The sequence below is a fragment of the Centrocercus urophasianus genome, unplaced genomic scaffold, assembly GCF_019232065.1.
Source record: "Centrocercus urophasianus isolate 14NV4802_14NV808 unplaced genomic scaffold, USGS_Curo_1.0 seq_474, whole genome shotgun sequence".
NCBI classification, from domain to species: domain Eukaryota; kingdom Metazoa; phylum Chordata; class Aves; order Galliformes; family Phasianidae; genus Centrocercus; species Centrocercus urophasianus.
This window is the reverse complement of record NW_024885060.1, coordinates 1-12,551: the sequence shown is the minus strand read 5'-3', so window position 1 is coordinate 12,551 and position 12,551 is coordinate 1. Positions and strand designations below refer to the sequence as shown.

General features: G+C 58.9%; 1 protein-coding gene across 2 annotated transcripts; it reads left to right on the top strand.

The window, feature by feature from the left end:
- Positions 1–278: 278 nt before the first annotated feature.
- Positions 279–12,545, top strand: STXBP1 (syntaxin binding protein 1). Of its 2 annotated transcripts, none has more exons than XM_042834567.1 (18): positions 279–4,906; positions 5,019–5,100; positions 5,343–5,419; positions 5,571–5,649; positions 5,922–6,025; positions 6,519–6,667; positions 6,928–7,012; positions 7,117–7,247; positions 7,741–7,848; positions 7,938–7,998; positions 8,249–8,314; positions 8,423–8,503; positions 8,593–8,731; positions 8,832–8,941; positions 9,025–9,126; positions 9,799–9,884; positions 9,998–10,152; positions 10,966–11,353. In XM_042834567.1, exons 1-18 carry the CDS (start codon positions 4,862–4,864, stop codon positions 11,073–11,075), a joined length of 1,770 nt encoding a protein of 589 aa, XP_042690501.1. In that variant the 5' UTR covers positions 279–4,861; the 3' UTR covers positions 11,076–11,353. The 2 variants fall into 2 exon arrangements, with proteins under 2 accessions (XP_042690501.1, XP_042690500.1); XM_042834566.1 differs by lacking the exon at positions 10,966–11,353 and adding an exon at positions 12,006–12,545 and having other exon boundaries at positions 280–4,906.
- The last annotated feature ends 6 nt before the right edge of the window (positions 12,546–12,551 follow it).

Below are 12,551 nucleotides of genomic sequence, written 5' to 3'. Positions count from 1 at the left end.
CCCCCCCCCCCCCCCCCGGCCATGGCCGCCCGTCTTGTTGGTTTTATTGCCGTAGCACCGCCGCCAACCGGGTGTGCTTTGAAGGGGAGGGGGGGGGAAATGGTCGGTGTTTATTACCGTGAAAAGGAGAGGGAAGGGGGGGTGGGAAAACGGGAGCAATCCCCGAGGCTGAGAGATGGCTGCGGAGGCGGCCGACCCCTCCCGCAGCGGTGCGGATGGCGCGGCCGGAGCTGGTGGTGTGATTGGTGACTGGGGGGGGGGCGCGGGGTGTGCTGCCCTGCTGTGCTCCCGCAGCTGCATCATTGGGGCTGCAGGGACAAATGCAGGGAGATGTGTCCTCCTACATCCAACCTCCTACATCCAACCTCCCCACCCCACTTCCAGGCTGCTGTGTTGCAAGGTTGGCTTTGAGGGGGTAAAGGGGACCCCCAGTGCAGCTCAGTGGGGCTGGATGCCCCCCCCAGCTGAAGCAGGGGCACTGCGTGTCCCTTCACTTCCATTCGTTGTCAGTGTGCTGGTGGGGAAGGGGAGGGGGAAGTGTCTGTGTGTGTGTGTGTGTGTGTGTGTGCACATCTCTCAGTCCTTCCTTCTGCAGTTGTAACGAACCCACCCGTTCCTCCCCAAAAACACCCCTACTGATGGAGAAATGGGGTTCAGTAACAGCCCTACCGTGGGGTGTCCGGGAGGTGCCAGCAGAATGCTGCATAGGATGGAGGACTGCAAACCCTGCAGAGCTCCCCACCCTCTGTATAGGATTCCAGGGTTCTGAGGGCTGTGGTGATCGGCTCCCACCTTGGGGTGCTGGAGCTGCTCCCCACTGCTGCAGGGATTCACTCACTGCTGCAGCCCTGCATCCCTTGGGCATGGATTCCCCAATGGAGGAGGAGGAAGAGATGTTTCCTGAGGGTGGAGGTCCCAGCCCTTGCCCTGCAGCTGACCCGAGGGCAGCATCTCTCTGGGGGTTCCTTGGAGGAGGGCAGGAGGCAAGGATGCTGCGCACTGCCACGGCCCCACCTCCAGCTCTGCGTTCTGCCCTGGCAGCCCTCCAGGATGGGATTATTCCCCTGAGCAGCTGCTGCCACAGTGCACCGAAGGGCCCTGAGCTGGGAGCTGGCAGCAAGAGGACAGCTGCCACAGGTGCCCCATGTCCCCTAGTTGTCACCCTTTGCCCCCCTGCTTGTCACCCCGCATTGCTGCAGGGCTGTCCCTACACCTTGCCAGGTCCTGGCGAGCTGCTGCTCCTGGGGAGTGCTATTGGGAAGGCAGTGCAGACAGGAAAAATCCTGCAGGAGGTGGTGCCAGGCTCAGTGCCTGCACTCCTGCAGCCGTGAGGAGGAGGAGGGTGGGCTCACTGCACCGAGCTGTCTCCAGCAGCAATGGGCTGCACTGTGTTCTGAAAGCCCAGAAGCACCTTCGCCTGCGGGAGGAGAGAGGCATCCCTGGAGCCATCCTTTTCTCTCCAAGGCTGGTGGAAGCACAGCCCTCCTGGACTCTCCTGCCCTCAGGACAGCAGCCGGATCCCCGTGGAGCATCCTCGTGTCAGGCTGCACCTCCAGACCCACAGTGCCACGTCCCCTTCCCTAACCCAGACAGCACACAGCGTGGCACCTCCCTGGGCACACTGCTGTCTGCAGGGCACGGCCAGGCCCCGGGGTGCGCGTGGTTGGAGCGTGACTCAGCCAGGCTGCGTGGGGCACCATTGCCTTTGCTAAGGCGCAGGGGGATGCCAGAGGCACAGTGCTGCCTGCTGAGGATGCTCTGGGGCACAACAAAACACTTATGTTGCCCTGTAGCCAAGCAGAAGATGATGAAGAGTTCAGGACCAGAATGGGGATGTTGCCTCCAGCCCTTCCTGGTGTGCTCTGCAACTAGGTGGGCAGGGGGGGGGACCTCTGTGCCCCATCCTTGTGGTTGGAGCAGGCACTGAAGCCAAGCCTCCTCTGAGGCCTCAGCATCTGTCCTCTTGGGATCCATCCTTGCCTGCAGCATTGGCTGCGTGGCTTCCACAACCACAAACGGCATGGAGCATGGTCTGCACCCTGGCATGGAAATATTCATCCATGCTTCTCCATGGAACATACCATACTCACTTCAGCAGATCTGCACCCAACCACTGGTGTGTGCGTGTGAAACGAGGCTGAGAAAGGCACTAACATGAAGCCTTTCCATCTTAAAAAATGTCCTGAGAGGAATCACGGGATTGTGGAATTATTAAGGTTGGAAAAGACCTCCGAGATCATCCCTGAGCATTTGCAAAGAGAGTCATCATCACGTGGCTCTGGCTGCACGCTGAGGAGCAGATGCTGTGTCCACCAACTCGCCATGCAGGAGAGAGCTCAGAGAGAGCAAAAATAGAGCAGCTGAAGGCGCATTGCTGCGTGGGCTCCATGCAGCCCATTGGGAGCCCACTATGGGAGCAGCAAAGACCACTTGGAGCTGTTGGTTTGTAAACACAACACCCTCCAGCCGTCTCATTGAGGTCAAGATGGCTTTTGGCTATGGTGAGAGATGCCAGGTAGGCTTTGCATCCCATAAATGAAGTTATTTTCTATGCCCTGGCTAAGGCTGATGGCCTCCTTGCCATCCACAGAGCCTGTTTGCTTGAGGGGTGTTTGGGGGATGGCGCAGGCACCTGTAGCTGCCCGGATGAGGAGGTCAATGCACTGCCTACTACGTTGGACGTTGTTGTGTCTATGGAATGCTCACCCTGTCTTAAGTAATCAGTCAATGAACCAGCAGAAAGCAGTTGCCAGGCCAACCCGAAGGAAACACGTTTCGTTTCAGAGATGCGTCGTGACAGCTCTTGGAGAGAAGTGGGTTTGGAGCAAACCTCACCGCGCGTTTCACAGAGTGCTAAAATGGATTGGGTTGGGAGTGACCTCAAATCTCACCCAGTTCCAGCCCAGATTTCTGGGATTCAGCACTCCAGGACTGCTCCGGGGTTTGGATCCCAAAATGGAGGGCATAGAAGGACTGAGCCTTGCTAGGGGAAAAGTCCATGGGTAGGACTGTCCTTATCCTGTAGGACCGTCCTTGTCCTGTGGGGCCTTGCCATCCATTAAGGCCAACGTGTGCCACACATGAGGTCTTGGGATGTGCTGAGTAAAGCAGAAATGGGATGCACTGCTCAAGCAGAAATGAGATGTTCTCCAGAGCAGCATCCCTCACCAGGAGGTGCTCCAGGTTGGGGTGCTGGATGGGGCAAGGCCACTTTGTCATTAGACATGGGACTGGGACTGCTCGTTAAGCCTCAGGCTCTTTCTGAAGCAGGCTAATTGGACACCTCAAAATGAATCTGTGTCCACAAGCTGTGGTGGGCTCAAGCCATTCCCCCCATGCCCAACTGGAGATGTGGGGCCACTTCAGTGCCAGCAGCCCAGGCTAAGCTTCTTGGAGTGACGGATGGGCTGCAGTCCTATTAGGCCACCGTGTCACCAGCTCCTGGCTCTGCATGAAGACGATGCCAGGGGTCACTTTCCTGCCAACTGTCACCCCAAGAAGGAGCCCTACTGAGTGAGATGGAGCCTGCTTTCTTCCCAGGATAGCACTTCTGGGTCTATTGCTCAGCGTGCTGCACAGAGGTCCATTTGCAGGTGGGATGCACTCCCTTCTCCGGAGGTGTTGGTGTCTTCTCTGTGTTGAAAGATAGACCCAGAGCTGTCTGTGAGATCTATTCTCAGCTGAAGTTGTGATTAAAATCCTTCTACCCTGAAGGAAGCAGATGCACTGTGGTAGGTTCAGACAAGCCAAGCACTGAAGGCACCGGATCAGATCTGCAGATGTATTTTTCCCCTGGAGCCTGGTTTATCTCCAAGACAAAAAGCCTTGGCTGTGAGCATCACCGGCTGATGAGGACACCCTGCAGCCTCCAACCTGCTGACATGGGAGCATCCCTTCCCCATGGCCCATGGCTGCATGCAGGATGCTGTCCCAGCCTCCTTCCTTCCTCCCTGCCCTGCAGCAAACATGGCTGCACTCTCAGGGCTGGGATTCCTGCCCCACGCTCCCTCCCCCAGTCAGGGTTGCCGGGGCGCTGGCTGCAGGGTGTGGGACGTGCTGGTAAACAGCACTGTTATTCCTGGATCCTCGCTCAGGGGAAGGAGCCAAACATGAGTAATGAGGAGAGAGCAAGGTCCTCAGCAGGATCCGGAAATGTCCATCACCGAACTTGGTTCCTGCTGGCACCCATCCCTCCCCTGGGGACCGGGGATCAGCAGAGCCCTGCAGGAGGACGGCGCTGAGCAGAGGATGTGACGGCGAAGCTGATGGATGCGAGCCTGGCCGTGTGGTTTGGTGGCACATCCCTGTTCTGTAGGGGCTAGCAGCCTGGGGAAAGGGGACCACTGGGCACAGCTCTATAGGCTCGGGTTGTTGCACACCTCGGTGACCCATCAACACCCGCCCCAAAGGTGACATCCCCATCCCATTGGAGCAGCCCTGGCACCTCGGGTGGCCCTGTGGTGACAGCACGGGGACGGCCCCCAGCTGGTTGTGTAAGCGTGCAGGGCTGGGATGCAAAATGGGATTGTGGGGGATTACAAGGAGCAGGTTGAGGCCGCTTGATTCTTGTTTCTAAAAGGAGCCCTTAAGCTGCTGTTGTTGTCCTGGTGCTTTGGATTAGGGCTGTGGCGTGTGGGTGGCCCAAAGGGACCCCTCCCATCCCCTTCCCATCCTCTTTTGGGCTCTGCTCAGTGCTCCCCTCTGAGCCCTTGAGTACCATGTGTGTGTGCTGGGGGTGATCCCCCCCACCCCGGCCTCCAAAACACCCCCACCACACATCGCCAGGGAATGGAGCATCCCAGGGTGCTGCGGGTGGGCTCAGGGTGCTCAGCCCAACCCATCTTTTCCTCTTGCAGAAATTATGCACGATGTGATCCGGAAGGTGAAGAAGAAGGGAGAATGGAAGGTGAGCAAGGCTGCAGGAGAAGGAGGGTTGGAAGGATAGAGCTGGGAAGGAGTGGGAGCAGGTGGGGTGGTTCCCTGCTGCCCCATCCCTACCTGATGGCTGCTGTCCCCAGGTGCTGGTGGTGGACCAGCTCAGCATGCGCATGCTGTCCTCCTGCTGCAAAATGACCGACATCATGACGGAGGGCATCACAAGTGAGTACCAGCACCGTGCATCTCTCGCTGTGGGGGGGATGCAGCCACCCCTCTCCATCTCACACAATGTCTGTCGCACAGACAAACCCACTGCTCCTCCCAGGACTGCTTCTTAATTCTATGGGGCAGCGACGGGTTGCAGAGGGCAGGGGATGCGTTGGACACTCACAGGCTCTACTGCAGTGGGATGTGCTCATGTACCCTTTTTTTTGCCCCCCCCTCCCCTCCCCACCTCCCCCCAGTTGTGGAGGACATCAACAAGCGCCGGGAGCCGCTGCCCAGCCTGGAGGCTGTCTATCTTATCACACCCTCTGAGAAGGTGAGCTGGGGCAGAGGGGTGGGTGGCCACACTGGGATGGGCAGTGGTGCCCATGGGATGTTTTGGGGCTGTGGCACAGGTTGCAGGGTTCCCTGTGGGGCTGGACGTAGGGCTGTCCTGCCCAGCCCCGACGCTCCCTTCTTTTTTGCAGTCTGTCCACTCCCTCATCAGTGACTTCAAGGACCCCCCCACCTCCAAGTACAGAGCAGCCCATGTCTTCTTCACTGACTGTGAGTACCCACAGGGCACTGAAGGCAGGTAGAAGGGGAGAAGGGGGTCAGGTTTCTTCATACCAAAAGTGGGCTTTGGGCTCCCTGCTCCCAAGGGCAGGGCATCACATCCCTCCATTGCAAATGCATTGCGCAGACCAAGAAAAGGGGACGATGCTGCCACTGAAACGTGCACAAGAAAGCAGGGTAGGAGGGATGCTTGGGGCAGGGCAGGACCGTGGGAGCCTGACCACCACCTTGTCCTGAGCACTGCTTTCCCCTGCTCCCTGCAGCCTGCCCCGATGCCCTGTTCAATGAGCTGGTGAAGTCCCGTGCTGCCAAGGTCATCAAGACCCTGACCGAGATCAACATTGCCTTCCTGCCCTCTGAGTCCCAGGTGGGTGAGGGCTGGGGATGTCCCCTGCACGTGACCTGGAGGGGGATGCTTGAGTTCTCCCCCCCATCAGTGTCTCTGTAAGAGCTGTGAAGGCACCACGATCCCCATCCTGGCGCTGTTCCCTACACTCTGTCTCTTTTGATTACGTCTCAGGGCTGATCCACTGTGGGGATTTAGCAGCCGTGCTGCCTCCTGGCACTGCACTGCCAAGGGCACCGAGTGCTGTGGGGACAAGGGGGACAGGGAGGGACAGATGGCATCGGGTTCCAGGGAAGATCACGGTGAGGTTGAGTGGGAGATGGGCTTCTTGGCAGTCCAAGAGCAGGAGAAGGGCAGGGGGTCAGGACACCCCAAACATTGCTGAATTTGGACCCCTCAGCTCTCCGGTTTGGGGTGGAACCCCACATCTGTTTGGGTTGGTGTATGCTGTCCCAGCCCACGAGGATGTCCCTACTGCCTCTCCCTTCTGACCACCCCCTGCTGCCCTCCCCAGGTTTACTCCCTGGATTCAGCAGACTCCTTCCAAAGCTTCTACAGTCCTCACAAGGCGCAGATGAAGAACCCCATCCTGGAGAGGCTCGCGGAGCAGATTGCCACTCTGTGTGCCACACTGAAGGAGTACCCAGCCGTGCGGTACCGTGGGTAAGGCTGCAGGGTTGGCAGGAGGAAGACTTAAAGCCAGGGGATGCTCTGCAGAGCTGGGGTTCCAGAACCTGGAATCCAGGGGGTGTCTCCTGTGGGACAGACCAAAGGAAAGCAGAGCATCATGTTCCCTGAGGAGAGGTGAAAAGGAGCAGCAAATGGTGCTCCGGTCCCATTTCTCCCCTGAGCCAAGAACATCACAGCAACTCCTGCCCACCCTTTGCACAGCCAGGGGCTGATGTCCCTTCCTCCTTCCCTAGGGACTACAAGGACAACGCCATGCTGGCGCAGCTCATCCAGGACAAGCTGGATGCCTACAAAGCTGATGACCCCACTATGGGTGAGGTGAGTGAGGTTGGGGATGGGGTGGCATCACACTGCTGTACATCAGCTCAGGATGGCACTGGGGACTCCAACACCTGCTGATGGCCCTGCTGGTGGCTCTGTAGGGTCCGGACAAGGCTCGCTCCCAGCTCCTCATCCTGGATCGTGGCTTCGACCCCGCTTCCCCAGTGCTGCACGAGCTGACCTTTCAGGCTATGAGCTATGACTTGCTGCCCATCGAGAACGATGTCTACAAGTGAGTGAGTGCCACTGGTGGGGAGCTGGGTGCTGGCAGCCCTCCTGACGTGGGCAGCTTTGACCACCTTCAGCCCATTGCCCTTTCCCAGTCTTTAAGCGAGTGGAAGGTGGCAAGATGTGACACCAAGCTGAAGGAGTGTCACCCAGCTGTTGGCAGAACTGAGTGGCCTCTGTGTCCCTTGTGGTCCCTCCATATCCCCCCCCGTATCCCTTCATGTTTTCCCTGCATCACCCTGTATCCCCCCCATGTCCCTCCATGATCCCTCCATGCTGCCCTATCCTATGTCACCCCATGCCCCCTCTAGTCCCTCCTTACATGGTCCCTTGTGTCCTTCCATGGTCCTTCCATGGTCCCTCCGTGTTCTCCCACGTCCTTCTGTGGTCCCTCTATGATCCTTCCATGTCACTCTGTCCTGTGTCACCCCGTGCCTCGCATGTCCCCATGTCTCTCCTTGCCCCCCTGACCCACCGTGCCTTGTTCCCCTTCCCAGATATGAGACAAGTGGCATCGGGGAGGCGCGGGTGAAGGAGGTTCTCCTGGATGAGGATGATGACCTCTGGGTCTCCCTGCGCCACAAGCACATCGCCGAGGTGTCCCAGTGAGTGTCCCTGTGGGCTGCCCCACAGCACCCAGCCCTGTGGGTTGATTCCCTCTGTGTTCATGGCTGTGTCCTCCTCTTGTTCCCAGGGAAGTGACCCGGTCCCTGAAGGAGTTCTCATCAAGCAAGAGGATGAACACAGGCGATAAGGTGACATCTCCCAGTGGGAGCTCGTGCATGGCCAAGGCTCTTGGGGACACCATTAAGGGCTGTGGCAAAGCCTGCTGGGGCCATGGGTCCTTTTTGGGGGGAAGGCTAGAGGGGGAGCTGAGTAAATAGGGAACAGTGACCCCCCCCAGCGTGAGAACAAGACCCCCCAAAAAAGGGGCTGCTTGGTAGGATCATGCCCGCCCTCCTTGGTGCCACCTTGGATGAGTGACCACGTTCCCTTCCCTCGCAGACCACCATGAGGGACCTGTCCCAGATGCTGAAGAAGATGCCACAGTACCAGAAGGAGCTCAGCAAGGTAACGCCAAGGGAAGGGTCCTGGTGGAGCTATTGGTGCTGAGCAGCACCAGAGGTGGCTTTAAGGGGCTTCCCTATGAGGATGCCCACACCACTGGTGTCTCTGCAGTACTCCACTCACCTGCACCTGGCTGAGGACTGCATGAAGCACTACCAGGGCACGGTGGACAAGCTGTGCCGAGTGGAACAGGTACTGTCCCCCTGCCACCTCCCTGCACCCCATGGGGACTGCAACTCAGTGCCACATGTCAGCCTCGGTGATGGGCTTGTGCTCTGCAGGACCTGGCCATGGGCACCGATGCTGAAGGCGAGAAGATCAAAGATCCCATGAGGGCCATTGTTCCCATCCTGCTGGATGGGAACGTCAGCACCTATGACAAGATCCGCATCATCCTGCTCTACATTTTTCTGAAGAATGGTGAGAGGGGGTGTGCAGGAAGGGGGCAAAGAGGAGCCAAATGTAATGGCCACCGAGGTGGGTGTCCCAGGGAGATGGTGCTCACCCGTTTCTCATGCAGGTATCACCGAGGAGAACCTGAACAAGCTGATCCAGCACGCCCAGATCCCGGCTGAGGACAGCGAGATCATCACCAACATGGCCCACCTCGGGGTGCCCATCATCACAGACGTGAGTGTCCACCCCCCAGCTCTGCACACATCCCCATGGAGTGACCCTGTGTCTCACTGTGTCCCCATCCCCTCCGTCCTCAGTCCACCCTGCGGCGCCGGAGCAAGCCGGAGCGGAAGGAGCGGATCAGCGAGCAGACTTACCAGCTGTCCCGGTGGACCCCTGTCATTAAGGACATCATGGAGGTGAGATGGTGATTGGGGGTGCACTGGGGACCAGCCCAGATCCCGGCACATATCCCCAGCACGTGCCCTGCAGTGCCGGTACTTGCAGTTCTGTTGTGATTGCAGCAAGGTGGGGATGTTTGTGAAAGTGTTCCTGGTCCTACATGTACATTGCACAGCCCCAGCTGGGCTTGCACAGTGCTGGCACAGCTCCTATGCAACCCCACGATGCAAAGCCCCAACCTACTGGGATGGCCGAAGCATGGATTGCCTCTACTTCATCCTTGCTGCATCCCCTTGGGTACCTCTTGGATCAAAGTGTCCTCATGGGGCTCGGCTGGGGCTCTGCAGGCACCGAGCCTGAGCTCCAATGATGTGAGCATCTCCCACCTGCTCACACCAACAGACAGACCAACCCCAGGGCCATATTTTGGTGGGACGTCATTGCAGCCTAGCCCCTGCTTGCCCCAGCTTTAATAGTCCTTAAACTACACAAATGCACTCACCTCGTTTTGTGCCCAGCTCCCCCCCACCCTCCCAAAGCTCGCTCCCAGATCAGAGCTGAACCCAGCCCCACTGCACCAATGGGGCTTTGCCTGCTTAGTATCAGTGCTGCAGGGGCTTGGGGGTAGGGCCACCAAGGTCTGGGGATGGGGACACTTGGCTGAGCCCTACGTGGCCGTATCCCTGCAGGATGCCATCGAGGACAAGCTGGACACCAAGCACTACCCGTACATCTCCACCCGCTCCTCTGCCTCCTTCAGCACCACGGCTGTCAGGTGGGTCCCCCTGGTGCCATCCTCCATGAGCAGGGGGGCTGTGACACATCACCCCCTATACACGAGCTTCCCGTGCCTCGGTTTCCTTTCCTAACCCCTCTCTCCATCTCTAGTGCTCGCTACGGCCACTGGCACAAGAACAAGGCCCCCGGCGAGTACCGCAGCGGCCCCCGCCTCATCATCTTCATCCTGGGGGGGGTGAGCATGAACGAGATGCGCTGCGCCTATGAGGTGACGCAAGCCAGCGGCAAGTGGGAGGTGCTAATAGGTGAGTGGGGGCCCTGCCCAACTCCCTGCTGCTCATCCCACTCTCACCCTGCAGCATCGGCCTCCAGGTGACCACGTGAGCAGGGCAGGGGGGGTCCTGCTGCTGGCACCCCCCCCCCCCCCCCCATGCTGCCCCTCTCTTTGCCCCCTTTATATCTCCCTGATGAGTTTTGTTGCCTGAAGCACGGGCAGAGCTGGTGGAGGAAGAGGGCGTTTTGCAGCCTCCTGTTGCAAGAGCTGTTGTGTGGACGTCGTGGGGGTTGTTGCAAGGAGAAATGGCTGTACAAGCTGGCGCACCAACCACGGTGTGTGCTGTGTGTGCAGTCGGGCAGCACTATGTGCAGCAGGCTGTGCACACCTGTGCAACACAGCACCTACCACATGTACAGCAGGGCGTGCAGCGTGTGTGCAATGAGACGTGCTGCACAAGCAGTGGGGCATGCAGGATGTGCAGTGCACGTACAGTGCCCTCCCAGCACCCTCTGCCTGTGGGTGCAGCCATGGCTCAGGCATCCAGCACCATAGCACAGCAGGACCGTGGGTAGGGGCAGCCCCCCAGGTCCCAAAGGGGAGCAGGGCAGACCCAGGCCAGGCAGGGGCAGCCCCTCGTTGCCCCCATCCATGTGCCAACCCCTTCCACATCTCACCCATCTCATCCCACACCGCTCCGCGACCGACCCCGCGTGCTCTGGGCAGGCAGCACATCCCTTGTCTGCACCCCAAAAACAGAACCCACACCTGAGCCCCCCGGCCCGGTGCATGCTGCTGCCCCTGGGGCACGGCCGGGCCGTCAGCCCACTCTGTTCTCCCGCAGGTTCTACTCACATTCTCACTCCCACCAAATTTCTCATGGACCTGAGGCACCCCGACTTCAGGGACTCCACTAGGGTCTCATTTGAGGATCAGGCTCCAGCAATGGAGTGAGCCCAAGCAACCAAGTAAAGGCAGCCAACTAACGAGAAAAGAAACTCTTCCTCCCTGAAGGGCTTTCTTTGATTCTTCCGTTCTTTCGTTATGATTTGGGTTTTTTTTTTTTGCTTTTTCCTTTTGATGATTTTGATTTTTGGATGAGAAAATGCTTGCAGTTCTCACCGCTGCCATGCCTGGCCCCGCAGCCCCTCCATGCCATGCGCTCCCCATAGTGCAGATGGGCTCCCCCCACTCGGGGAGGTGCGGAGCGGTGTCCTCGTGCTCAGGGAGAGATGGGTTCTTGGTTCTGCAGGAAATGATGGGTTTGTTGGATTCTTTGCGCCCTGTGATGGAGCTGGGACCGTGTGTGGTCCCCAGCGGGGTATATGGGGACGGTGACATCTCGTCCATGGGGCTGCCAGTCAGGTCCTGCTCCACGTCCCAGCATTGTGCAGCCCCCAGGCAAAGTGGGAACATGGGGACACCCAGGGAAGGGACCGGGGGGGCAGCCGTGAAGGAGTGGGGCTGCAGCAGGCAGCATCTCCCCACCCCTCTCCTCTTTTCCAACCTCTCTTAACCCAGGGATGCTCATCCCGCTGAGCCCCCCCTTGCAGTGCAGTGTCCCCCCCCAGTGCCTGTGGTGGCACTCAGTAGGATCTACTGCATGCGGGCAGAGGACAGGAGGGTCTTCATCATCCCTCCCCCCATCCCACCACCCTCCAACTCCATCCATCCCCTCATCCCTCCCACTCCCTCCCTTTCCCCATTCCAAGCCCCCATGGGTGTCCATCTCTCTGCAAGCATTTCCAGGTAAGACCTCGCTTGGCATGGGACTGGACCAGGGACCCCATGGGGAGCAGGGCGTGGAGCTGGGGGGGATGGGGGAGGGGGGGGTGGGGAAAATACAACAACAGCGCTGACCCCTTGGCCCCTTCTGCCCCACAGGGTCCACGCACATCCTCACCCCACAGAAGCTGCTGGACACGCTGAAGAAGCTCAATAAAACAGAAGAGGAGAGCAGCAGTTAAAAGAAAATGCCGCCAGACCCCTCCCCAACCCCGATGCCGACTGTACCCCCAATGGGCACCGGCCTGGGGCACCCCCCCGTCCCATCCCTGTCCCCATCCCGGCCCGGCCGAGCTTTCTCTTGTTGTGTTGAGCCCCTCTTCCCCCCCTCCCACCCCCACCCCTCCAAACCTCATTTAACCACAGGGAAGAGACAACGAATGCGAAATTAGTAAGGAAAAAAAAACAAAAACCCAATGCATCCCATTTTAAAGAGGAAAAGATAAAACCAAAACCAAAAAAAAAACCCATCATCATCATCTGTGCCCTCACCTGAGGATCTCATTTCCCACCGATAGTGAATGATGGTGGCAAAAAGAACAGACTCCCCCCCCCCCCCACACCCTTCATTGTGAGCTCCCTGGACGTACCCACGGACAGACAGACCTATGGCCTTACCCTCCCCCCCTCCTCAATCCCCCCCAT